Source organism: Vulpes lagopus, chromosome 10 (genome assembly GCF_018345385.1).
Source record: "Vulpes lagopus strain Blue_001 chromosome 10, ASM1834538v1, whole genome shotgun sequence".
In the NCBI taxonomy this organism is placed as follows: Eukaryota; Metazoa; Chordata; class Mammalia; order Carnivora; family Canidae; genus Vulpes; species Vulpes lagopus.
The window spans coordinates 30820787-30847918 of NC_054833.1; the positions used below are offsets into that span (position 1 = coordinate 30820787).

Sequence of the window (27132 nt, forward strand, 5' to 3'; positions counted from 1 at the left end):
TGGGGAGGCAGAGCACAGGGAAGCCCCTCCCTGGATGTCACCATTTAGAACCTGGTGCCAGCTGCGCAGGGGTCTCCTGACAACGGCGTCTGCCTGCTGCTTGTCAGGCCTCGCCAGAGAATGGAGCCCTCCCCCTTCCCTGGACGGAAAATCCAACAGCATCCGTGCTCAGGTGTCAAGACAGAGCTTCTCCTCCCTCCGGAGAGCAAAGCATGCAGGCTGAAATCAGAGGCAGCTCAGGTCCTCCAAGAAGCCGGTCCAGATGGCTGTGACCTGACTGTCCCTCCCTCTGGTTCCCACACTCATGCAAGGCAACGACTATTCGTTCAGCAAATGCGTACTAGCATCTTCTAGGAGCCAGTTTGAGCCAGGGATACGGTGACAGCCAAGAGCAGCCCATCATTGTTCATGGCTGGTCAGCTCCTCTCTCTAAGCCCCGCCTTTCACCAGCCCGACTTGCATTGTGCCTTGGGGAACAGAAGGCTCTCATGTGTCCCTTGGAGAATTCCCCAAGCCCTCCACTCCGCAGACGGTTGATGCTACTGCTCTGTGTCACTCCGAGCAAGGAGAGAGAGAATATTCTAATCAGGAGACACCAAGGAAGGTACACTGGAGGTGTGAAAACACTTCAGCAAGGCGCTGGGCCTCCTGCGTGGCTCAGGGACCCTCTGCTGGGCCCACCCTGGACCACGTGGCTTCGCGTGTACCCTCACGCCTGCGTGCACAGGTGCACACACCGATGCACAGATCGCCCTTGACCCCCTGCACGGCCTCAGGGAAAGCCGCACTTCCTCCTTTCTTCCTGGGGCGCAGCTCCCCCTCTCCTAGGGTGCCCAGGCTGGGCAGCGGAGGCACCCTCCGCCTCCTCTCAGCCCCACGTACCCTTCCTTCCAGGGCACCAGGCCCTGCTCTCAGAAGCAAACATGGGCCCCTACTGCCTGGAGGGGACCACAGGGCGCGGTGGCCCCTGCTCTTAGCCCGATTCCAGCGTCTGTGCTGAGAGCAATTTCAATCCAGCTTACCCCTTGCAACTGGGGTAGGAGGAAGGCGGAAAGGGCGCCCGCAGTAAGACCAGTGAGAAAACAGTTTACCTAAAAACGATTTACTCATACACACAAATACACACACTGAAGCCCACCCTAGGGGCTGGTAAAAATTCAGATCTTAGGCCCGTGTGTCTTCCACGGTCTCTGGCCTGGGTTTCCTGAAGTGCGAGCCTAGGAACGACGGCGCGGGATCCCGGGGCAGCTCTGCAGGCCCCTGCGCCCGGGGGGCGGGGCGGGCAGGTCTGGGGGGGGAGGCTGTGTCCTCACGCCTGCGCCCCCGCCCGGCCAGCGTCCTCCTCCCACCTGCGTGCGCTGCTCTGCAGGCCGGGGCGCCCTCTCCGGAGGCCTGGGGATTGTTCACAGTCTGGGTTCCGGGGCGCCCGAGTCAGGGGTGCCGTGAGCGGGCCTGTCCTTGGCCCGCACGTGCGCACGCTGGGGTGGCCGCGGATGGCCCTGCACCTACACCCCAGTCTCCTCTCTGATCCAGTCCCGAAATACAGCGAGCCTCGTGTACACGCCCGGCTTGTCCCTCTGGGCGCAGCCGTCGCCCCAGCTCACCACGCCGGCCTGGAAGATCCGCCCGTCGGCCTCCACGCTGGACAGGGGGCCCCCGGAGTCGCCCTGCGGGGAGACCGCGCCGAGGAGTGAGGGCCCGCCCCGCCCCTGCCCGGGTCCCGCCCCCTTACGCCAGGCCCGCCCCCTTGTCCGGGGCCCCGCCCTGCCTGGCTCCGCCCATCGCCCTGGACTCCGCCCCCTGCCCAGGCTTCGCCCCGCCCCCTCGCCCTGGGGCCCGCCCCTCGTCCGGGTGTCCAGCCTCTCACCCCGGGGGTCCCGCCTCCTCCCTGGGCCACGCCCCCTTACACCGAGCCCCGCCCCCTGCCCGGACTCCGCCCCCATCCCGGGCCCCGCCCCTTACCCCGGGGCCCCGCCCCCTCGCCTCCGGCCCCGCCCCTCCCCGGCCCGCCCCCGCCACGCCGCACCTGGCAGGCGTCCACGCCGCCGCTGAGGTAGCCCACGCACATCATGCGCGGGGTGATCTGCTGCGGGAGCAGGCTCTCACAGGTGGTCTGGTTGATGACGCGGATCTCGCCCTTCTGCAGGACCAGCGCGCCGGAGCCTGGGCGGGGGACGAGGCTGTTCCCAGGGCAGGGGCCATCCCACGAGGCCATCCCACGGCAGGGGCCTCGCAGCCCCAAGGGCTCCAGGAGCTGCTGCCACCCAACGGACGGGCCGCGCTGCAGCCCTGCGGGTCACCGCGCAGCAGGGGGCGGGGGCGGGGCGTCCCGGGAAGCGGTGTGGGAAGGGACGGGGGGGTGGGGGGGGGGGGCGGCGCCCCAAGTCAGAGTCTTCTTTATCCGCTCTGCGCCCTACAGAGCCCGCAGCGCTGTCGCATAACTGAGCTTCCCATACTGGTCTCCCCACCACCGGCCTTGGGATGGAGGCAGAAGGACGGGGAGCCCGGGCTCCCGCCCAGGCCTGCATCACACGCGGCTGCCTCCAGGGGCCTGGCCCGCCGTCCACTCCTGGACACCTGGCCCCGCCAGCCCACTCACCTCCTTCCTGCGTGTGACCCCAGCCGGTGACCCAGATGGCCTTGCCGGCGGGGAAGCTGTGCGAGGTCTCGGGCAGGCAGATGGGCCGCACGGTGCTGCTGTACTCCGCCGGCTTCTCCAGCTCCAGCAGCGCAATGTCATAGTCGAAGGTGAAGTCGTTGAAGTAAGGGTGGGAGATGATGCGCTTGAGGCCGAGCTCCTGCACCCCAGTGGCGCTGCGCTTGCTCTGGTCATGCAGGCCCAGGAAGGCGGTCCACACCGTGTGGTCGGAGTACCTGGGACAGGAGCCCCGGTAGCTGCAGTGAGCCCAGCACCCACCGAGGCCGGCCCCCTGCCGCTGCCCCCGTGGCCAGTGGGCCGAAGCTTCCGAGCGGCTGCAGCCCTCCACCGAAACCGCTGGCAGCTGCTGCCAAGCACTCATCCCCTTCGACCCCCTTGTTTCCTTCTTTTAATACATTTTCTTCTGATGCCAAAAATATATTTCTTAGGGCAGCCCAGGTGGCTCAGCGGTTTAGCGCTGCCTTCCACCCAGGGTGTGATCCTGGAGACCCGGGATCGAGTCCCGCATCAAGCTCTCTGCATGGAGCCTGCTTCTCCCTCTGCCTGTGTCTCTGCCTCTCTCTCTGTGTCTCTCATGAATTAAAAAAAAAATACATATATATATATCTTAGTGATCTGATCTTCCACAGAAGGCATAACACAGAACTCAACACAGACTCTTTTAACAGTGGTATGTACTCTAAGAACAAAATGAGTTGGGAAGTAAGCTGAACCACATCTACGAGGTTTGCTATTGGTAGTGGGACACGAGTCACAACTCCAAACGGTACCCTGCATACTGGCAGACTGAACACATAAGGATGACACACTGACACTGCTGGGAGCTAATCCCCGGTGTGGGGGAGGAGATACAAAGACAGTAGGGGAGAAGGGCGTGCAATCAGAGGTAGCAAGAAAAGCTCAGAATTTTTCCAAAAAATGATCCCAAAACAATGACATCCCCAATAGCACCCAGAACATCAGATGCTCCTGCTCCCAGAGGCACTCCCAGGTCTCCCTCCCCTGCCCAGGGCCCGATTCTCAGCCTACCCACGGGGCTTAGGTAACCTGTGCACCATCCATCCCCACACAGCACACACTGTGGGTGCATGTACATATGTGCATGTGCACGTGTACATTCACGTATGTGTGTGCATGTATACATGTACGTGCATGCAAGTGTGTGGGCACACATTCATGTGTGTGCACAGGTGTGCATGTGCGCCTGCATGTGTGTGCATATATGTGTTTGTGTGTATGTGTGTGCATGTACGCATGTGTGTGCATGAGCACACGTGACGTAGCAGGCCCCCCCCCCCCCAGAAGCCTGGGAAGTGCAGGGAAGAAGCCTGATCCATCTGGGGCCCCCGCAGTAACCACAGCAACAGTGTCGCCTGCATGGACCACACTCTTTCTCAAGGAAGGCTGACTGGGAATCAAGAGAAGATGGAAGAGGAAATGAGAAATTCAATGATGAAGCAAGACAAGGAGAGAGAAGGAACCAAGGGCGGAGGGCAGCATACGTGGGGATCCAGGCTCGCCATGCCGAGGGTCTGGAAGCAGTGGGGCTGTGGCAACTCTGAGGACGCCGAGTGCCCCGGGCTGGGTCCCACTCACGGGATCCCTGGCGGGAAGGCTAATTCCAGGCCTGGGCCTGCGCAAATACAAGACGTGCCGAGAGCCCCTGGGAAGGCCCAAAAGCACAGAAGTGGCTCAAAAGAACCAAAGAATGGGGGCCGATCAAAGGGACACGGGGGCCAAACTTGAGGAGACAGCAGTGGTCAAATCTGGAAGAGTCTGAGCCACAAGCAGGGCATTGGGTTACAACCCGAGGAGATGTAAGTGTGCGAGAGTCCACACGAATATCAATAGCATGGAAGGGAAGGGCCGAAGCTTCCTCACAGAAGAGCTACACGCTGCCTCAGTCCCAAAGAATAAAGAAAGGGGGGCTTGAGCGCGGGGAGCCCTGGCAAGCACCGCGTGGGCCCAAGGAGAAAGACCCACATTAACCGGCGATGTCAGGCCGGCATCCTGGGCCTGCTGACGGGGCGCGACCTTCTTTCCAAACCCTCAGAAGCCGTGTCTAATACCACACGAACATGAGACGAGCCCGGGGGGGAGGGGCATTCGACAGGACCCCTGGCCTCCAGACTGTCACGATCACAGAAACAAAGACAGGGCCTGATCGCAGCCTGGGGACACGGGACAACAGAAGGCAAAGTGGTAACGGGGACAGGCTCCGGCGCCCAGGGGAGCTGAGTGTGCAAGCCACAGAAGGCCAGGTGAGCCCGTGGGGGCTCCAGGGCTCCTAGCAGGGGCCCAGGGTGGGCCTTGCCGTGCGGGGGCCACACCGGTGCACAGCCAGGGAAACCGGGTGACAGCGTGCAGAACCCCGTCTCTATCCCAGGATAAGCAGTGTTACAAGTACCCTCCCGAAGAGGATCAAAACCACTTTTGCCCAGGGCAGAGCAAAGCGTGACAAAAACGAGGGAGGGGGCCAGCTGGGGTGTGCTGCCCTTCAGCCCAGCAGGGCCCCGGGGACAAGGGCCCTGACCCGGCTACCCCACCCCCGCCTGACCTCCATCAGCCACGCCCGCGTGCACCTGCCTGGGCCCTGGCTCTCCTGCCAGGCCACAGGAGGGGGACTACAGCCCAACCACCCTCCTTCGCGCAGCCAGCAGAGGGTGGGGATCCCCCGGAAGGCTCTGCTCCCTCCCCTGTGCCTGCTCCTCCCGGAGGAAGCGGTCCCAACAGACTCCCTCAACGGCCTGCGGCCAGAGGGCCTGCGCAGGCTGGCACGAGGACGCAAGGAGCCCCGGGCCTGGGCAGGCCACCTGTGCCCGCGCCCCGGTCCTGGGAGGCCAGCATAACCCCTCCTGAGAGACCTTCCCCGTGCCGGGCTGGGTGTGCCCGAGGACGCGAGGCTCCCGTGGGCAGAGCACACGGCATGCCAGGTGCAGAGCATCTCAGGAGCAGGAGCACGTCACTCTCACAACTCCAAGGACAGGAACTCACCGTGTCCCCCTTACTGCAGAGGGACCTGAGGCCTGGGAGGCGCGCATGACTTGCCCAAGGTCACCAGGCAAGCAGGGCTGGAGCGTGAACGTGAGTCTTGAGTCAGCCAGTGCCGAGGAGCCCCTGTGCACACTGACCCCACGAGCCTTGGCATCCGCACACGGGCTCTAGTCTCTCTGTGCCACTCGCTAGCTGCGTGCCCTCGAGCACCTGTCCTTACCTCCCTGACCCTCCGTTTCTGGAAAATGGGGACGTAATGGGAGCAGGTGCAGTCACACAGTAACTGGGCTTCTGGAGAGGCATCTGGATACCACGGTACCTAAGTCTGTGTCTGTGATCACTGCTGTGAAGCCCCAGCGGCGCCACCCTGGCATGACGTACACTCGGGGAGAAAGAAAACACAGAAGGGATGCTCTGCCGGCCTACCTGAATCCTCGGTCGTCGATGAAGCAGTGAGCGGCCGACACCAGCCAGTTGGGAGAGATGATGGAAGCCCCGCACACGTGGCCCTGGCCCAGCACGTGGAGGCTCACCTGCCAGGGCCACTCGCCTTCGTCTGCATTCGTGCCCCCGACGACCCGAGACTGCCTGGTGAATGATCGCAGCCCACAGTCTAGGAGAAGCAGAAAACCCAAAGGTCAGAGGGTCGAGGTCAGGGCACCAGCGCCCGGCTGAGCCAAAGGCCATTGGAGGCCATCCCCTTTCCGGGGGACCCCCTACAAGTATCTCTGAGATTCGGAGACCCCACTGACTTTCACCTGGCCCCTCTCCCTGCCCCAGACCCCAAACCCTCTCACTTCCACCTCCCCATTCCTGCCCAAATGCCTTTGGAGGCCTTCGGACACCTGCTGGTTTGCCTGGATTTAATTTGAGTGTCATTTGCCTAGACTTCCTTGCTGACAGACGAGAGCTGGCCCAGGGGACAGCAATCATCCTTCCCCCTGGGCAGACACACCCTGTCACCAGGGCAGAGCCAGGTGAGTGAGGCACTGGCATGATTGGCACCTCTGTAGGGGCCTTGCCCAGTGAACAACCTGCACAACCGTGTGCAGCGGCCCTGCTCACCGCAATCCTTCTCATCCGAGCCGTCGCTACAATCCTTCTTCCCATCACACTCGGGGTTGCTCTTGCTCAAACAGAGCCCGTTGTGGCAGCGATAGGTGTGTTTGGTGCAGGCCACAGTTCTCACTGCACAGCAAGAGGTATAAGGGGCAGGGAATCAGTTCCTTGGCAGCACCCAACCAGAAACCTGATGACCCGTCCACCTTACACCCCTCATCAGGCTGGCCCCACCCACCCACGCCCATGCCCATGCCCACGCCCACGCCCATGTGCTCCCAGCCCCACCGGAGTTTCTCCACCTTCTGGAACATTCTCCCCCCACTGACACACTTTCTCATCACGCTTCACACATAGGGTGGTTTGTGCTCATCAACCTTGGGACACCCTACAGTGTGAGCGAGGCCACGGCTGCCTCCTTCCTTCCTGCTCCCGCCAGGAGAGAAGTCCCTAAAGGAAGGTGGGGTTGGGCCAGGCCTCACCCAGGTCACACGTGGCCTCATCGGATCCGTCTCCGCAGTTGTCCTTCCCGTCACACTGCTGGTTCTGTGGGAGGCACTTCCCGTTGCCACACCTGAAGGTCTGAACCGGGCAGCCTGGGGGCGGGAGGCACAAACACTGAGCGGTGGCCTGGTGGCCCCTGCTGAGGGTGAGCCGCAGGGAGGCGGGCCGGCCCCGCCCCACACTCACTGCACTCCTGCTCGTCGCTGTTGTCTCCGCAGTCGTTCACGCTGTCACACACCCAGAAGAGGGGTTTGCAGAACTTGTTCTTGCACGTGAACTGGTAGGTGGCGTTGCATTCTAAAGGGCGCGAGGTGGGACAGCGTGAGCCGGGCTCCAGGCCTCCAGTGCAAACTGCTCCCCGGGGAAGCAGCGGCAACCACAGCTGCTGGGGGGCGGGGGGCTCCCCGGCTATGGAACCGACCCCAGGACTGCAGAAACACTGTGCTGTCCGCTCAGAGGGAGGGAAGGAGGAAGGGAAGGGGCGCCCAAAGGGTGGGCACAGGGCACGGGCGGGGCACTCACGGCAGTTGAGCTCGTCGCTGTAGTCCGTGCAGTCAGCCCAGCCGTCACAGCGCAGCTCATTCCGGATGCATCTCCCCGTGTGACACATGAACTTCCCTGGGCACGCTGCGGGGGACAGGGCGGGCCTCAGGTCCGCAGCCACCAGGCCCACCATCCACGCCGGCCACCCTCCCTCGGGGCCACCCTCATGGCCACACTGACGACCAAACGGGACCCTGTCCCCCAGCCGGCCCTCGGTGTAGAGGGGCAGGGGTCCCAGGCTCCAGCGGGCTGGCACAGCGGGGACCTACCACCCACGGCCGGCCCGGGCGGCCAGCTGCAGAGCCACAGCGAGGGGCCCTCCCGGCCGCCCGGCCGCAGCCCCAGGGGGCTCCACACAAGGTGGATGGAGGCGGCCGCTGTGCCCTGTCCCCCGGCCCATGTCCCCTGCCGCCCACACCCGCCGAGTGCTAGGCTCCACCAGTCCCACTCGGAGCAGCGGCAGCCTGGCAAACGGGTGATGTGTGCACCCACTCCAGGTGTCAGGCGGCATCCCGAGATTTCCTGAGTTCTGAGGCTGGAAACGTGTCAGCCCGCTGATGTCACAAGGCCGGTGACGGAGCCGGGCCGGTGGGGGGGCGCTCCTGGTTCTGCGCCGGGAGCTCTAGTTACTGATCAGAGGGATCGTTTGCCTCGTCCCGCTCCGGGGGCCCGCAACTTAAGTCTGGATCCTGTGCAGACGGGAACCGTCTCCATGACGTCGGGGGGAACCAAACCGTCAGCGCCAACGTGGGAAAACCGCCATGCGCACAGCGGTCGGGGAACGAAAGGGAGAGACCACCCGACTGTCGGAGCTCAGGGTAGTCACTGCGGCGCCCACGCCCCGTGGATTCTCACGTGTCTCAGAATCGCGCTACTAGTCGCGAAGGTGCTAAAAGGCCACAAAGTCAGGCACGGATTGGCAGGGTCAAGGCCATGCTGGAACAACAGGACAGACGGCTCGGGGGCCAGGGGGACCTCTCGGGCCCCGGTGCCTCGCGGGGGCTACAGGGCACCGTGCAGACCTAGCACTCGCTGCCGCCTTCTCCAGTAAATGCATCTATGGCAGGGTTTTATTTTTCCCTCAAAGGCTGCCGGAGTGGTACGCACCCCGCGTGCCCTGGTGTCTCAGAACTAGAGGAGCACGAGGCTAGGAAGACCCAGCCGGAGGGTCCATCCAGCCCCTCTAGCCGGGCCACTCCCCCTGGAGACATGTACTCACGGTCACTGGAATCGTACGACAGGTACTCGGCCAAGAACCCCGTGTCGGTGTAGGACTGGTCGGAGTGGAAGCGAACGGTGATCTTGTTGCTCCTGCTGGTGACCACAAACTGGGGCCTCTCTCCGCAGTACCTGGAGGGGGTGCTCGACGGTAGGAAGAGGGTTCCACGGGGTTGGGGGCAACCCCCTCCCCAGCATCGGCCGCCCCAGGGCGCTCACTTCTCCCCGTTGACCTCCACGTAGTCCTTGGAGCAGGTGCCCAGGGGGGTGTTGGGCTCCAGCATGTAGAAGGCCTTGAAGAGCACCTTCACGTTCTGGTGGCTGGGCACCTAGGGAGGGACACGCGCTGGGTCTCTGTGGCTTCCCCCAAAACCCAGCGCCGCCTGGGCTGTGGGCGGGGGCCCGCGGGCGGCACGGAACACGCAGCAGGAGGGATGCGGGCGGGTTGGCCGTTTGGAAGAACCTCCAGGCTCAGAGGCGAGAGGCACCCTGTTCCCCTAGAGAGCGTGCAGGCCTCCCGGCGCCGTCGAGGAAAGGGCAGCCGGGGCAGCCAGGATGGCGCGAGGGCGGCCTGGGCGCCAGGACGCTGGTCTCGCTCGCTGCCCTTTAGCGAGTGCTTTCTCTGCGCTCGCGCACATTCTGCGACTTTACCTGACTTTACCTCTGAGAGGCCCACCCGCCGTCACCCCCATTCCACCCGGGAGCAGGCCGAGGCGCGGGGGGACCGGCCCGGGTCCCCCAGGCAGCCCCGAGCAGGAGCTAGGATTCCAGTGGCTTCTGCGGCAGCCGCAAGCTCGCGCCCCTGACCCTGCCCCGCGCTGCAGGCTGCCGAGTTGGCTCTGGGGGCTGCTCGGGAGCCACCTCCTCTCCCTGCCCTCCTCTTGCCATCCCGGGGCGCCCCCTCCCCCTGCCCTCCGTCTCCCCCGCCCCTGCCCTCCCGGGCACCCGCCGGCTCCTACCTCAATGTCCCAGGTGCAGTTCATGTTGGGCGGGTAGTGGCCAGGATAGTAGGGGCTGCTAAAGGTCCCCTGGCTGCCGCGTAAGGAGCCGCCACAGCCTGAAAGGAGAGGCAGGAGACAGGCCTGAGCACCGAGGACCCCATGGCCGGGCGGGCAGGCCGAGGGCCCCGCCGTCCATCAGGCTTTGCGCCAGGGCAGCTGCAGGCTCCACGACCCGCTGCCAGGAAGTCTGACGCCAGGGCCTGACCCTCCAGGGAGGCCTCCCGACCCACACAGGAGGTGAAAGGCCCCGCAGCTCCGAGCTTTGGACCTCTGTCACCGACCTCTGTCACCGACCCCGGCCAGTTCCCAGCCAGACAGCCTGGCCCCTGGGCCCCGCCAGCCCCGCCTAGGCCCCGCCGCGCCCGTCCTTACTGCTCAGCTTAGGCAGCTGGAAGAACGTGGCCTCAAAGCCAGGGTGTCGCCGCTCCGTGTTGGTGATCAGCGTGACGAGCAGGACGTTCTGAGAGGAGAGGAAGGTCAGGTTGTAGGAGGGAGGGTAGGTGCCACACAGCCTGCGGGGGCAGAAGGGACGCGTGTTACGGGGAGTGCACAGACCCCACGCCCGGCCCTGGTCCCATCCAGGCCCAAGGGGGGTCCTTCAAGAGCCCCTCCCTGCATAAACGACCTGAACACGGATTTAGTTAAAACCACAAAAGCTCAGGGGCGCCTGGGTGGCTCAGTCGATGAAGCATCTGCCTTCGGTTCCGGTCACGGTCCCGGGGTTCTGCACGGCCTCCCCGCTCAGCGGGAGTGCCCCCTCCCTCGGCTGTTCCCCCTGCTTGTGCCTGGTCTTGCTCTCTCTCTTTTTCTCAAATCAATAAATGCAATTTTTATTTTATTTTATTATTTTTTAAAATTTTTATTCATGAGAGACACAGAGAGAGGGAGAGGCAGAGACACAGGCAGAGGGAGAAGCAGGCTCCCTGCAGGGAGCCCGATGTAGGACTCGATCCTGGGACTCCAGGGTCACGCCCTGGGCTGAAGGCGGCACTAAACCGCTGAGCCACCAGGGCTGCCCTAAATGCAATATTTTAAAAAGTAAAAACAAAAAACCAGCAAAAACCCACAAACCTCCAATCTCTGACTACAGAAGATTCGTTAAACTATGGACTAAATCATAACAATAAATAAATAAAAATAAATAAAAAATGAATAAATCATAATAATAACAGTAACAGTGAGAGCTCCCCCAGCACCCAGGAACACGCCAGTCTCCGTGCTCAGCTGCGTATCTGTGAGTTCTTCCTAACAACTCTACCGAGTAAATACTAGCCACCACCACCCCCGATTCCACAAATAAGGAAACTGAGGCACAGCCAGTAAAATAACTCGCCCAAGGGTCCACAGTTAATAAGTGGAGGGGCTGAAAACAAAACTCGGGCATCCAGGCCCCGGAATCCACGCAGCTGACGCCCGAGTCACCGGCCTCTACGCGCCGCCAGGTGATGCAACCGTCACCGAGGACAGAGCTGAGCCGACTGACTGGGACGGACCATCCCACGTACACCCGCATAGCAGGTGCGTGGACGGGCCTTCGACACGAATGTGACGGTGATTACGTCCAGGTGGGGCGGTCATGATGGGGGCTTGAGCTCTCGGGAGCAGCTATTCCCTGCCTTCTCCCCCCGGAGCTGTGTGCTGCCTTCGTCCTACGACCCAGAAGCCAGAGGGGGACCGCGCCCCGCACACACACTGGAGCCGGCTGCCAGCTGCCGCCGCAGACGCTCCCATCCCAGCCGGAGCTGGGACATTACCCCGTTCGTTATTCACCACAAAACGTCTGCCCCGCTCATTTCCGCGGGCGGCAGGAGAAGGTGGCCCACTGAGGCAGGCGCCTTGAGCCGCGCGAGCACCCCGGCACCCCAGCTCAGCAGGTCAGCAGGTGCATGGTGTGGCCGCTGGGCCGTGCCACCCCTGGACACGCCGTCCCCGGGACCGGGAGCCCCCGGAGCGGCCGATCATCCTGGGGCAAGCCCTTCGCACGCACACTCAACGCAGAGCCCACTCCCTAACCACCTCCTCCCCGGGGCTTGTCCCGGGGCTGGTCTCCAGGCCACCATCACCCGCCCTAGCACCCCACGACCAGGTGCCAGCGACGAGACACAGCGCTGTGGCCCAGAACCCCCTGGAATTATGCAACCAGCCGAACGGAAACCTGCGGAGCTGCCTTGCCTTGTCTTGCCCGGAAACCGCGACAAAGGCCCTTGCCCATGTTCCCTCCACCCCCGGGCCTCCTGGTGACCCGGGGCTCCCCTGTGGCCCCGCCCACGGGAACTGTGGGTCACAGAAGATTTCTTCAACGGCAGCGTCTTCCAATCCATTGGCCTCCACATAACTGGTAACAACGTGGGGTCTGCACACCCCCCCCCCCCGCCCCTCGGCCCTGGGGTGCCCTCCTCGCCCGGCCCACCTGCGGACGTCACCTCCGAGCTCTACAGGAGCTCACACTGAGGACCACACACCCTGACCTCTGATGCCCAGCGGCGTGCAGGGGCCCAGCATCGGCTGCAGCTACAGCCCACGCTCCACTCCCCCAGCCCGCCTCTGCGCCCCCGGGACACTCACTGCACCACGGCCCGGGGTTCCACGGGGCTCAAGGTGTCATACACCATGACCAGGTCGCTGCCCCGGTCGTCACAGGTCGCGACGTCAAAGCTGTGGAAGGTGAGGCTCAGCACGAAGTCGGCATCCCCGCGCAGGGTCCACTGGCAGCGGGCCCGGGCCGGGTACGGGCTGTCGGGGAAGCCGGGTGTGGTGAAGCGCATCAGCTCCCCGCTCCGGGCGTGCAGGGCGAAGCTGCAGCTGTCTGTGTGGGACATAGAGAGGCCGCGGGGGCAGCGCTGGGCAGAGGCGGCCAGAGGCGGCGGGGGCAGCCACCCAGGGACTTCCTGGAGCTGCACCCGGGCCTGGCCCCTCTGAGGTGTCCCTGGCCTCCCTGGACCCCCGACGGACGGAAGAGGGGGCTTCTCGAGGCCTGGGACAGGTGGGGGCTGTGTGCGCGCGCGGGGCGTGGGGGCCCCCATCTGGCCACACCCCCCCCTCTGGTCTGGGAGGAGGGCAGGATACTTACTGTCCTGGGCGGTCTGTACTGTTCTGGGGTCAGTGGCTGAAGAAGAAGGAGGAGGACAGAGCGGTTACCGACGTGCAAGGTCCCCACCCCTGCTTCCTTGCTCCGGGCGCGGGCATCCTCTCGTCCCTGCACCTGCTCGGGAGCGCGGCTCCCCGCCACGGGCCAGGCCGGGCCTGCGCCTCCCCCCACCACCCAGCAACTGCCCACGCCTGGCGCCCCGTACTCACGGAAGGCCACCACCGAGGTGAGCACGAAGGAGTTGAGGGCGCGGGCTCGGGGCGGCAGCTCAGCCGCCCGCTCCTGGGCCATGACGCGCTCGGCATCCTCCACCAGGTACTGGGGGATGCTGAACTCGGACCAGTAGTAGGCGATGACGCTGCCCTCGCTGGGGGAGAGGCGTGAGGCTGGGGCGCAGCTGGGCATCGGGCTCCCCGTCCCCACGCCCCCCCAGGTGCCGGGCACAGATGGGACGGCTCGGGCCCCCTCCTCCAGGCAGGGGCCCGCCCCAGATTCCTCACGCTTGCCCTCCTTTGGATCCCTGAAGCCAGAGCCCGTGCCCTGTTCCCTCTCCTCTCGGTCTTGGCGCCCGCCCGGACGTGCACTGGGGCCGCTCAGGGCTGGGGAACTGGGCAGCAGCCTGGGCGGCGGGCGCCCGGCTCTCCGGGAGCTGGGCACACTGACCCCCAAGCCCCCGGGTCTGTCTCCTCAACTCGGAGACGGGATGAGAATGCCACTTGCCGCACGGCGTTCGTACACAGTAAATCAAACAAAACCGAAAGTCCCCTTGAGATAGTCTATTTTTTAAAAACAGTGTGTTGAAGGCGGTTAAGGAAGGAAAATGTGGAGCCTCGCTGAAGCCCTCCAAGCCCAGATTTGGAAAAGTAACGAACGGTCACCACCGTTACTGAGCCGCTTATGCGGCAGACAGGCCACCTGTCCTGGCCCCGGGTCCCCTGGCCACATCCTTATGGTCGCCCTGCCCAGGAGGGTGCACGACAGCGGCTCCGAGGGACGAACGGGCCTGGCTCCCCGGGCCCACTCCTCCGGCTGCGAGCTCCCTGCCCCACCAGCCCTCTCCCCAGCACCCACCTGAAGGCGGTCACCATCGACTTCTTGTGGTAGGGGCCCAGGGACGGCACCCCACTGTACAACAGCTTGAGCTGGGGAAAAGGAGACAGGGCTCACAGGCGGGCCGGAGAGCGGCAACAGCACCCCCCGACCTGCGCCCCCTTCCCAGGTGCCCGCCAGGGATCTGGGAGGGAAGGGAGCCGTGTCCTTTGGGCCTGGGCGAGGGCGGGTGCGCCAGGGCTGACAGCAGGGACGGGGCTCCCTGCCCCGGGACCGGACTCACCGCTTCCTTCACCTTGTTGGCCAGGTTTGCAAACTCAGTGGAGTTGGAGTTCTCGTAGGCATCCACGAAGTTCTCATTGGTGATCCTCAGGTAGCCATTGAAGATCTTCTGAACCCGCATGTTCTGGTCTATGGGAGGCAGAGAAAGAGGGTGCTCAGCAGTGGTCACCATCACCCCCAATGTCCTCAAGCTGCCCTCGTAGCCCTCGGGGAGTGAATGCCAGGAGGGGCCTGGAGGGGCCTGGAGGGGCGAGGAGGGATCAGGAGGGGCCAGGAGGGGCCAGGAGGGACCAGGCGGGGCCAGGAGGGACCAGGAGGGATCAAGAGAGACCAGGAGGGATCAGGAGGGACCAGGAGGGACCAGAAGGGGCCAGGAACGACCAGGAGGGATCAGGAGAGACCAGGAGGGACCAGGAGCAACTAGGAGGGACCAGGAGGGGCCAGGAGGGGCCAGGAGACACATGGCCTGGGGCCAGCCTTCCACCCTTAGGGCTTGAAAGAGCCAGGAGAGACAGGGCCCCAGATGCTTCCTCGGCTGCCCCCAGCTGCTCCGGTTGTCTCCCTCGCGCCACACCCGTGGGCCCCGCACCTGTCCCAAGGAGGAGCACTGTCCCGCTCTCCCCCCCAGGGCCAAGCCCTGGCCCTACTCACACTGGAAGTGCCACATCAGGAGGCAAGCCACGAGGGAAAGCAGGACCAGGCCGGCCAGCCCGGTCACCAGCAGCACCCAGCGCTTGGGGCCCCGCTTCTCCACCTTCCTGGTGTTGTTGACCGGCAGGAACTCCACACCCTCCTCGACGCCACTCATGCTCTGAATGGAGAGACGCAAAGCGGCTCAGGGACGGCCGTGACCTGGGCGGCAGCTCCCGCGTGGACAGCGGGCCAGAAGAAGCCCCTGCGCCCCGGGCCGGCGGCGCCACGCTCGGAGGGCTTTCCAGCTGACAGGTCCCAGCAAAATGACACAGGCGGGCTAAGCCCGGCCGTGAGTCACCCCGACCAGGTGGACGCCCGGGGGGGCGGGGCGGACCGGCCACCAGGGCGTGTCGCCTCCTCCTGCCCGGGCAGCCCCGGGAGGTGCACAGAGGCTCCCCCCCTCCCCCAGCCTCGCCAACGCTGAATCAGCCCCATGGAAGCTCGGCAATAAGGAGGAGCCTGCCAGGCCCGGGGGACACGCCATCTGTTTCTCGCCTTAAGTGTCCCTGTCCGGGATCCCCAGGTGATGTGGGGCCCGTCTCTCTGGGAACCCACACCCACACTCACGCCCAGGACGAGGACGGGAAAGAGCAAGACTTGCGACAAACGGGAGGGCAGCTTACCCGGGCTCCTCCCGGAGAGGGCCGGAGAGGGCCAGGCAAGGACAAGGACACGGGGGGGGGGGGGGGGGGGGGGCCCACACGCACCCGAGGGCCAAGAGGAAACTGTCCTGCCCTGTGACACACACTCCGCCTGCCCGAAACCCTGGGGAGGAGCTCCGGCCCCTCATGGGTGACCCACTCCAAAAGGGGACATGACAAAGGCAAGAGCCCCCACGTCCCAACCCCCCAGACGCGGCCGCATGCGGACCCAGGTGGGGTTTTCCTCTGGTGCCCACCTCACGCTCCACCGCGTGCAGGAACTGACACGGCTGGACTTGTCACGCGGGAGCACCATCTGGGAACTCCACCGCTCCGAGCCCCCCCATTCCTGCCACGCTGGGTCCTCCTATTTCTGTTCCTCAACTGGTTCCTGCTGCGACTTGAATATTGCAGCAGGAACACAGCCCCTACCTTGGGCCTCGTATTGCAACGTGTAAGTATATCAAATCAACGTGCTCTGTCCCTTAAACCAACACAACGTTCCACGTCAATTATGTCTCCATAAAATACGTTTTTAAAAAGGAATGAAACACACCCCAGAGGTGACCACTTAAAGTGCTTTCACCAACTACTTATTTTGGAATTTATCTCCGTATTTCCAGGTAATATGCCAATAGCACTATCTCTTGATTCATCTATTCAAAAATATAATCATCTGACTTCCTATTATGATCATGTGAATTCTAATATCTTTCTTTCTTTAGGTGGCTCAACTGGCTGAGCATCTGCCTTCAGCTCAGGTCTTGATGTCAGGGGTCGTGGGATTGAGCCCCACATCGGGTCCCTGCTCACTGAGGAGCCTGCCTCTCCCACTGCTTGGGCTCTGTCTCTTGCTCTTGCTCTCTGTCAAATAAATAAATAAAATTTAAAAATAATAATAACCATATCCTTCTTTCCTTTTGTATCTCCCATCCCAATAGTTATAGGGCTGAAATTTGTTTTTTTAAAAATTATATCCATACTCTATATTTTCATTACAGCTGACCCTGGCAGGGTTAGAGATGTCCACCCCCGACACAGTCAAAAATCCACATATAACTTTTGACTCCCTCAAAACTACTCATAGCTCTACTGGTGACCAGAAGGCTTACTGATTAACACATATTTTGTACGTTATACGAATTACAAACTGTACAATAAAGTAAGCTAGAAAAAAAGAATGTTAAAAAACTCATAAGGAAAATATATTTATAGGACTAAACTGTTTATAAAAAAAAAAAAACAACCCACATATAAGTGGGAACACACAATTCAAACTGTGTTGTTCAGAGGTCAACCATATTAGTCTTTGAAAATATTGTTCTTTATTGTTTCCTTCCCAGTACAACTAATTTATTTCCCCTGCTGCAGAATTCATTTACTTGGATTTCTTTTGAACATATACCCAGGGCTTCCTACACAATCTTCCTACACAATAGAGCCCTGCAGTACTCTTCTAATCTTCCACATAGAAAGTCTGTCAAATAACCTCTCACTTCATTTTTTTTCCTGGAATCTTCCCTCCTCTGTCCTTTCCCATAACTACTGTCTGGAACTTCCTTCAATAGCATCCAGGGTATTTCCTTCCTCTCCATCTTCTGTTAAAACCCCTATTCCTCAGGGATGCCTGGGTGGCTCAGCAGTTGACCATCTGCCTTCAACCCAGGGCATGATCCTGGAGTCCCGGGATCAAGTCCCATGTCAGGCTCCTTGCATGGAGCCTGCTTCTCCCTCTGCCTGTGTCTCTGCCTCTCTCTCTGTCTCTCTCATGAATAAATAAATAAATAAAATATTAAAAAAAAACTCTTCCCAGGATTCCATGTCTTCATCTTTCTTGGATTACTTCACTTGGGAGGAATACACACTTCATTAGCTTCTCAAGAGGAAAATTTTTTGAGATGTTGCACACTTCTGAAAGTACCTTACCTCTGTATGCACATTTGTTGATAGTTTGGGTATCGAACTATAGGTGTCAAATCATTTTCACTTAAAATTTTGAAGGCTCCACTGTTTTTTTAGCTCCCAGTTTTGCTTTGGAGAAATACAAGAACAGTACAAATTCATTGTTTCTTATTCATAATTTGTTATCCCTCTCTGAAAGCTTTGAGGATGTGCTTTAAATTGAGTCTTTAAATTTCATTATCCTGAGCTCTCTCCACCGGCCCTTTGAATTTGGAGATTCATTATCTTTCAGCCTGGGAAACTTTCTTGTACAGGCATACCTTGTTTTATTGTTCTTTGCTTTATTGCACTTCACAGGTAATGCACTTTTTACTAATTGAAAATTTGTGGCACCATGAATCAAGCAAGTCTTTCAGTGCCATTTTTCCAACAGCATTTGCTCACTTCATGTTTCCATGTCACATTTTGCTAATTCTCACAAGACTTCAAACTTCTTCATTATTAGTATATCTCTTATGGTTATCTGTGATCAGTGATTATAATTCACTGACAGTTCAGATGATGTTTGACATATCTTAATAATAAAGTATTTTAAGTTAAGGTATGTACATTGTTTTTTAGACATGATGCACACTTAGTAGACTACAGTATAATGTAAGCATAACTTTTATAAGCACAAAGAAGCCAAAAAATTCATTTGACTTGCTTTATTTGCCATTTGCTTTATTGCAATCGCCTGAAACTGAATCCACAACATCTCCAAAGTATGCTTGTATTATTTCTTAAATTATGTCCTCCCCTTCATTTTCTCTAGTCTTTCTGCAATTCCTATTATATAGATTCTCTACTTAAACATTCTCGCTATTATCCATCTCATTGGGGTTTTTTTTAAGTAATCTGTACACCCAACATGGGGCTCGAGCCCATCACCCCAAGATCAAGAGTCACACACCAGCCAGGCACCACCCCCCTCATTGTTTAACTTTTCCACTGAATTTTTCATTTCTGCTGTTAACTAATTTCCAAGAGTTCTTTCTTATTCTCTGAATTTTTCTCTTTCTTGTTTTCTGAACTTTGAATGCAAAATCTTCTCATCTTTGTGTTGCTGTCAAGTACCTTTTCTCTGTTTTGGACTTTCTTTTTCATGTTGAAGAAAGGATGTTAGATTGTTCATTCATATTTAGGAATGAGGTCCTAAAGACTGATTGGAAGCTCTGTGTGCATGGTTTGCCACAGTCACTTCACTGTAGGCTACAATTAAGTGGTGAGCTACTTTTTTTTTTTTTTTTTTAACTAGGCATTTCCAACTGTTAGACTATGTCTATCTTTTTTTCTATGGGATGACTTAATTGCTCCACAGAATAATTTTCTAATCTCCTGGATAGAGTGATTTAAACCCAGCCACTAGCATTCTGGAATATGTGAAAGAAGAGGCCTTTGACTATTTTTCACCCCTCCCTACAGCCTTCCTCTGCACCTAACATCCTCAAGTCTAGGGAAATCAATTTCACATCCCTCATAGAGGACTGATGAGGTAGGAGTACATTTGTTTGCTATCTAAGTGGGGATCTGGGGATTCCTAATAATGCCCTTCTGTAGCTCTCCTTTATCTGATAGCCTGGACCCAATTCCTGAACCTGATAGAGGACATTATCAAAGAACCCTGTAAGAATATTTCCAAGAGCTAAGGAGAGGCATATATCTTTAAATTCAACAGGCCCACTGAATAGTAAGAAAGATAAATGAAAAAGCACACTTAGCTGAATATATCACGATGAAATTTCAGGACACCAAGGATAGAGTAGATCCTTTGCATCTCTCCCTGGTGTTTTTTCCCTTCTCTCATATTTTACATTTCTTTGTCATTTGGTTCTATTCTGGGACTTTTAAAACTTACTCCTGTGTACCTTCTATGGAATTTTAAAAATAGCTTCACTGACATATCATTGACATAAAATAAATTATACATATTTAAAGTGTGTAATTCTTGGCATATATATATATACACCCATGAAACCATCACCACAATCAAGATAATAAACATATCTGTCATCTTCTAAAGTTTCCTCTTGGCCCTCCCTTCCCATTCCTCCCTGATTCCCTCTCCAGTCCCAAAGCAACCACTTATCAGCTTCCTATCAGTAAAGACTAATTTGCTTTTTTCTAGGACTTTGTGTAAATGGCATTATTCAGCATGTACCATGTACTCCTTATTGTCTGGGCTCTTTTACTCAGCACAATATTTTGAAATTCATCCACGATATTACGTTCATTATGCTAATAGTGCATTCCTCTCTATTCTTGAGTAGTAGCCCATTGTATGTATGTACAATGATTTACTTATTCATCTGTTGAAAAACGTTTGGGTTGTTTCTACTTTGAGCCTATTACAAATAAAGCTGCTATAAACATTCCTGCACAAATCCTCTTATTGGCATATGCTTTCATTTCTCTTGGATAGATACCTACGAGTGGAATAGCAAGTTTGTGGGACAGGTATATTTTTAGTTTTTTAAGATGCCACCAACCTATTTTCCAAAGTGACTGTATCATTTTACATTCCCATCAGCAGCGTGCAAGGACTCCCATTGTCCACATCCTAACCAACATTTGGTATGGTCAATGTTTTTCATTTTAGCCATTCTAATAGATATATAGTGGTATCTCACTGTGGTCTTAAGTTGCTTTTCCCTAATGACTAATGATGTTGAGCATCTTTTCATGTGCCTAATTACCATCTGTTTGTCTTCTTCGGGGAAGTGTCTTTTCAAATCTTTCCCTGATTTTTTTTTTTTAAAGATTTTTATTTATTCATTCGAGAGAGAGAGAGAGAGCACAAGCAGGTGGAGAAGCAGGCACCCCATGGAGCAGAGCCCAACATGAGGCTCAACCCCAGGACCCTGGAATCATGACTTGAGCCAAAGGCAGCCGCTTAACCAAATGAGTCACCCAAGTGCCCTTTCCTCTAGTTTTTAAAGTTGGTTTGCTTATCTTCATATTACTGAGTTTTGAGAGTTCTTTCCATATATTCTGGTTACAAGTCATTTAACAGATATATAATTTGCAAAGATTTTTCTCCTAGTCTGCAACTTGTATTTTCATTCTCTTAATAGAGTCTTTTGAAGAAGAGAAGTTTTTCATTTTGATGAAGTTCAATTTGTCAAGTTTTCGTCTATGGATTGTGATTTTGGTGTTGTAGCTAAGAAATCTTTGCCTAATCCAAAACACCAAAGATTTTCTCCAATGTTTTCTTCCAACAGTTTTACAGTTTTAGATTTACATTTGGGCCTATAACCCAATTTGAGTTTTAAAATTTTTTATTTGGTGCAAGGTATAGATAAAAGTTCTTTTTTTCTCTTTTTCTTTTCCTTTTTATTTCTTTTTTATACAGATATCCAATTGTCCCACTATAATTTGTTGCACAGACCATCCTTTGTCTACTGAGTTGTCTCTGCACCTTTATCAAAAACCAGTCAGTTCCCCCTGCTTGTGCTCTCTTTGTGTGGCAAATAAATAAATAAAATCTTTAAAAAAAAAAAATCAGTTGCCCAAGGCAGTGCCTGGCTGGCTCAGTTGGTAGAGCATGCAACTCTTGATCTCAGGGTCATGAGTTCAAGCCCCATGTTGGGGATAGAGCTTACTTAGAAAATAAAAAAGTTTAAAATTTTTTTTTAAAAAATCCATTGTTCATATATTTGTGGGTCTCTTTCCAGACTCCATTTGGCTCCATGGATTTATTTATGTGTGTTTATGCTAATATGATATCATCTTCACTACTGTAGCTTTGTAAGTCAAAAAAGCTATTGAAATATTCAGTGAGTGTAGCCAGGTTGCAGGATACACAGAAATTAAAAAGATTAATATATAAAAAAATCAATTGTATTTCTACATAATAACAATGATAATAACAATGACCAATTGGAAATTTAAAATTTTTTAAATGCCATTTATAATAACGTCAACAATTGAAATACTTAGGAGATAAATCTGACAAGATATATATAAGACCTGAACCCTAAAAAATACAAAACAGTACTTAGAGAAATTTTAAAAGACTTAAATAAATCAAGTAATATCCCATGTTCATGGATTGGAGGACTCGATATACTTGTCTATTCTCCTCAAATTAATCTAGATATTCAATATAATCTTGATCAAAATCTCAGCAGGCTCGGGGCTCCTGGGTGACTCCTGGTTAAGCATCTGCCTTTGGCTCAGGTCATGATCCCAGGGTCCTGGGATTAAGCCCCCTGTCAGGCTCCTTGATCAGCAGGGAATCTGCTTCTCCCTCTGCCTCTGCCCCTCCCTCTCCCCTTGTCTCGTGTTCTCTCTCAAATAAATAAATAAAAATTTTTTAAAAAGAAAAGAAACATTGGTTAATAGATCAGATAATAATAATAAAAAAACCTCAGCAGGCTTTTGGAGAAATTGATAAATTGCTTCTGAAATTCATATGGAAATGCAAAATACTCTGAAGAAGAAGAAGAAGAACAAAATTGGAGGACCAATGTCACCCAATCTCAAGCCTTATTATAAAAGCAATGAACCTTTAAAAAAAAAAATCATGTATTTCATTTCCAAGAGTGATGTTTTATTCTTTGATGGTTACTTTTTAGAGCAGCCTTTTCTTATCTTATGAATGCACTACCTTCTTGCTCTTTCTTAGGATACCAACTCGATTTTATTTTACATTCAGAACTTTGTCTTTGCCTCTCTCTTTCAGGGTATAGATTTTCATTAAATGCTCAATAGTCCTTGGTAGTCTAATCATGTTTTAAAATGAAAGAAAAAAAAATAGTAAGGTTTTGGCTAGGCTCTTTGGATAAAGTGTATGTTTATATATGTTAGACGAAATGTAACAAAATAATAGCTTATTAAGTTTACTTTCAATTTTCAGAGTAGCTGCACTCTTTTTTCTTACATGACCCTCACAACAATCCTGGAATCATTCATGACTGGTGCCATCACTCCTGCTCTATAGATAAGGCAGGGAGACATGGTGACTGCAAGATCACTCAGCCTCTTGGTGGCAGACCCTGATTTGATCCTGTTTTTCTGCCTCCCAATGAGAGCAGTTTCAGGAATTCAGGAAGCAGGTGTTAAGGGAAATGGAAAGCAAATTCCTTGGGAAGGGGAAAGTGGCTGACAGCATGGACAGTGCACCTCAGGGGCCACCCCCAGCTTTGCTATAAAGCAAAGCTGTCAGCACTGGGACTGGCTCAATGTCAGGGCCCTGGTTCCCCCTGCTGGGGCTCCAGTCAGCCCAGACCTGCTGTTTAATCAGTAACTGAACGGCTGCCTTTTACAACCCTACTCTCAGCTCCATTCTTAGGCATACGAGGGATCACCCTGCCTAACCTAGTCACTTTATTGATAAGGAACTGAGGCTGACAGAGAGGGAGTGTCCTGTCCAAAGTCACAAAGCCAGTGAGGTCAGTAAAGCAGCAAAGTTGAGATAAGAGCCACATCCTTCAACCCTAAATGGGGTTTCAGGCCTGCACACCGTCCATCAGCCTCCAGAGGAGGAGGTGGCAGGGAGCTCCCACCCACTAGGTCTCAAGTGCATCCGTAACCATCTCTCCGTACGTAACAATCTCTCTGCAGGGCCATAAAGCTAACGGAAGACAAAGCGTGCCAGTGCCTGCTTCCGCCTCTCCTTTCTCTCTTTCATAAGAGTAAATACATCAGCAGGTGCGCCTAAGAACTCAGTGCTGGGAAGCCAGGTGCTTGCTTATGAACAGAGACAGAGGCCCCATAACTCTCAGGGCCAATTCCACCAGCCAGCTCAAGTCGGATCACGGCCAGAGTCCCTAGAAACACAGCAGGGCTCAAGGCCAGCTCCGACAAGAGAGCAAGGAATGATTTCCCGAAGGACAGATGCCCAGAAAGGCCTGGAGCCCATACACAGTGAAACGTAGAGGGTCAGAGGGGGAGAACCCAAGCGATGGGTTGCACAGACAAGATCACATTACCACTTTTTCCATCCAACGTCCTGGAGGAAACAGGGGGCAGAGGCCAGAAAATCAGGAGGGAGGGTGTGTAAGCCTTGAAGAATATTTACTTTCTGTTGTTTTAAGCACACAAGTACAAATTGAAACATATCTTCCCCCAGGATAGTGACTATGCAAAAGAAAATGACTAGGGCGCCTGGGTGGCTCAGGTCATGATCTTGAGGTCCTGGGATCGAGCCCTGCGGGGACTCTTTGCTCAATGAGAGCCTGCTTCTCTCTCTCCTTCAGCCCCTCCGCCTGCTTATGCTCTCTCTGTTTTGTTTTGTTTTTTTTTTTTAACATTTTATTTATTTATTCATGAGACAGAGAGAGAGAGAGAGAGAGAGAGGCAGAAACACAGGCAGAGGAAGAAGCAGGCTCCATGCAGGGAGCCCGATGTGGGACTCGATCCTGGGACCCCAGGATCACACCCTGGGTCAAAGGGAGGTGCTCAACCGCTGAGCCACCCAGGTGTCCCCTCACCTTTCAAATAAATAAATAAAATCTTAAAAAAAAAAAAAAAGAAAAGAAAGAAAAGAAAATGACTTACAGAAGGTATCTGATGATATAGGAAAGACTCCTGCAGGCACCTGACTCCCATCCAGTAAAAACCTCCCCAGAACTGAAAACTAACTAAGCAAACAAAACTTGGTGTCCAAGTCAACCAAAAAAGTCCTTCCACTTTGAAAGGAACCTTCTCCTGGGTCCCCTGTCATCAGCTCCAACTCTCTGGGACCCTCCCCCGGGCTGCAGGACCCGCAAACCCTAAGCCAGAACTTGCCTCTGGCAGCTTGGAATGTGGTCTTTACTAGAGAAAAGCAACTGGTAAGTGCATACATTTATAAACAGCAAAAATAATACTGACTATCCAAAAATCTACACAAGATTTCAATCAGAGCAGATGGAGAGAAAAAGGAATCATCCAGAAATCTGCCAGACTTTTTTTTTTTTTTTTTTTTTTTTGGAGATTATTCCTCATTTGGTGATGGTTGGGTGTGACCTGATGGGAAGGCAGGGTATGAAAGTAAACACTGAAGCAGTCACTTTTGGAGTCGTGGGATGACATTACACAACGCCTGGTAATCTGCTTCTGCTGCTGAAGATCAAGATCAAGGGGCAGAGGTGAAGTCATTGGATGGAGACACAGGTGTTTTGCTCAGTCCCGAGACGAGGACAAGGGTGGCCGGCTCATGTGCCACTGCCAGCTCCGTCGCTGACTTGCGACACACGCTCTTCACCCACAGCTCCGCGGACTAGTGTGTCCACCACCAGGGGAGACAGATCTCACCTCCATCCATGATGCCATTGCCACCACCCCAGTCATGCGAACGTCCCTCCAATCGTTCAAGCAGGAGAGGACAGTCTGAGCCTCTGCGGTGGTTTTCCAAAGTGAGGAGTGTTCTGGAGCACTGGAAGATGCCCTCCTTGGCTGGGGGCAAGACAAAGCCCGCAGAACTCTCGGGGCCACCCCGATGCCCTTTGGGGTCAGAGCCTGGCCAAAGTCCCCAGAAACAGAGCACGGCTCCAAGCCGCCTGAGACGACAGAGCAAGGAATGACCTCTAAACCCCAGCACTGAGTGTGTCACCCTGGACGACCGACGCTGAGCACGGACACACCCAGCAGACACAGCAGAGGTGACACTGAAGAAAGCAGGGAGGTGGGTCCCTACTGAGCTGGGCTCTCTCCAGCCCCGGCGGCCGTGGACGGGGACAGCCAGGGACTTCACCGGCACAGAGAGGACACCGGATTTGTTCATCACAGGATGACCGAGGGGACAAAAGAGAAGGGGGAGAAAGCCCGCGCTCAAAGCCTCCACCTGCCCTGCTCTCCAAGCTGTGGCGAGTGATCCCACGGAAGCTGGCGTCGTGGGAAACCCACGGGGGGCGACAGTTCCCGTGCTCACACCACTTCGGCGTTTCCCAGACCGTGGGGCCGTGAAGAACAGTAGAATAAAGCGGAGCAGACACGGTGCTTGCCCGCGGCTCGTGCCAGGCCCACTGGACGGCTGCAGGGCCGGGGGGGGGGGGGGGGCAGTCGAGAAGCTGAACAGACCCCCCCCAACACCCCGGTCCTTCGGGGGCTTCCTCCTAGGAACCCACCCTGGAGAGGCCAGCCCGGCACCCCGAGGCCCCCCCCACCCTGAGGCCCCCCCACCCCGAGGCCCCCGCCGCCCGCCCTATTTTAAGCAACCAACTGCGGGCAAGGAACCTGCCCTGTGGGGCTGCGCCCTGCGTCTTGCCCGGGGACCCCCCACATAGGGTCCCACAGAGGGGCTCAGTGTCGCCCTGAGGTCCCTGAGGCCTGCCCAGCCCCGAGTGGACTCCCTAAACCCTCCCGCCCTCTGGGTGACCAGCCCTCTTACTCTTGCCCTTTGACCCCGTCCCTGTCTTCAGCTGCTGGGAAATGGGTGAGGCTTCGGCCCGAGGAGGATCCAGAATTACTTGCGATCTGTGACCTCAGGCCATCCAGGGGAGCAAAAAGCTGACCCAGAGCCAACAGTATCTGCTCAAGGAAGTCCATCACTACTCTGCCCACCTGGTCCGAGCGGGAGGGGAAGTCCCCGGGTCCTGACTCAGCCACTGTGGCTGCTCTGTCTGCGCAGAAACTCAGTAGTCCTCGCAGGCCCGCAGCTGGCTACTGCGGGGGTCACGCCGTGTCCCCTTCCCGGCTCCCTGCACTGCCCAGACCCTGTGCACACAGCCGTGGGCCGGGGACCACACGCACCTGCAGCGAGACCCTGTAAAGCGACATCAAACGGACTGAGGGCAGGACCACCAGATACAAATCCCTTCTTCCCTTTTTGCAGGGTTGGGCTGGTTATCACCAGGATTAGGGGTCAGGCCTGGGAACCCCGAGCCCCTGGGGCAAATACTTCTCACTGTGCCTCAGTCTTCCCCTCTGAAAAGTAGGTTAATAACCCCTTGCACCTTCTAAGTAGAGGTGTTGTAAAACGTAATTAGCCGATTCCTGCTAATGACAGAGGCCTACCTACTATCGCCCTTCGATTTTCATTTCTCCGCCCACAGTCCATCCACCTGCCTAAAGCGACTGAGGCCCATTCCTCCCTCAGGTCTGGGGGAACGGCTGGAGTTCAAGTTCAAACATTATGATGAAACAAAAACACCGTGCGGCCTCAACCGTAGCCCATGGCCCCTGCCCTCTTGCCACTCGCCCAGGGCCAAAGGCACCAGGAAGGCGTCCTGCTCCCACCTGGCTCCCATCCCCCTCTCCCCTCGTCTGAGGAAGGCAGGGAGTGGCCTGGGGGAGAGAAGCAAGCCCTCCTAGGGACCTCCGCACCCTCACAGCCCAGAGGAGACTCACCTAGCAAAGCCATCAAGTCTGCCACCTACTTACATTCTAGGCCTCCGTCTACACTTCAGGTTTCCAGTCATTTCCAAAACATGTTTTTAAAACATTAAAACATATCTCAGGGATGCCTGGGTGGCTCAGTGGTTTCAGTGGTGGAGCATCTGCCTTTGGCTCAGGGCGTGACCCTGGGGTCCTGGG

At 56.1% G+C, this 27132-nt stretch overlaps 1 protein-coding gene across 2 annotated transcripts in view; it reads right to left on the minus strand.

The window, feature by feature from the left end:
* Nucleotides 1-1086: 1086 nt before the first annotated feature.
* The window catches only part of ST14 (ST14 transmembrane serine protease matriptase), a 37873-nt gene continuing 11827 nt past the window's right edge, over nucleotides 1087-27132 (minus strand). For both annotated transcript variants that reach the window (XM_041772616.1, XM_041772615.1), the window contains exons 2-19: nucleotides 15050-15209; nucleotides 14400-14527; nucleotides 14138-14208; nucleotides 13276-13433; nucleotides 13049-13084; nucleotides 12544-12784; nucleotides 10351-10490; nucleotides 9937-10034; nucleotides 9197-9306; nucleotides 8979-9109; nucleotides 7739-7843; nucleotides 7403-7513; nucleotides 7195-7308; nucleotides 6719-6841; nucleotides 6080-6266; nucleotides 2600-2874; nucleotides 2027-2163; nucleotides 1087-1667 (exon numbers count right to left, since the gene is read on the minus strand). In XM_041772616.1, coding sequence (XP_041628550.1) covers nucleotides 1506-1667; nucleotides 2027-2163; nucleotides 2600-2874; nucleotides 6080-6266; nucleotides 6719-6841; nucleotides 7195-7308; nucleotides 7403-7513; nucleotides 7739-7843; nucleotides 8979-9109; nucleotides 9197-9306; nucleotides 9937-10034; nucleotides 10351-10490; nucleotides 12544-12784; nucleotides 13049-13084; nucleotides 13276-13433; nucleotides 14138-14208; nucleotides 14400-14527; nucleotides 15050-15209 — 2487 coding nt within the window. In that variant the 3' untranslated portion in view covers nucleotides 1087-1505. The remainder of the gene's footprint in view (nucleotides 1668-2026; nucleotides 2164-2599; nucleotides 2875-6079; nucleotides 6267-6718; nucleotides 6842-7194; nucleotides 7309-7402; nucleotides 7514-7738; nucleotides 7844-8978; nucleotides 9110-9196; nucleotides 9307-9936; nucleotides 10035-10350; nucleotides 10491-12543; nucleotides 12785-13048; nucleotides 13085-13275; nucleotides 13434-14137; nucleotides 14209-14399; nucleotides 14528-15049; nucleotides 15210-27132) is intronic.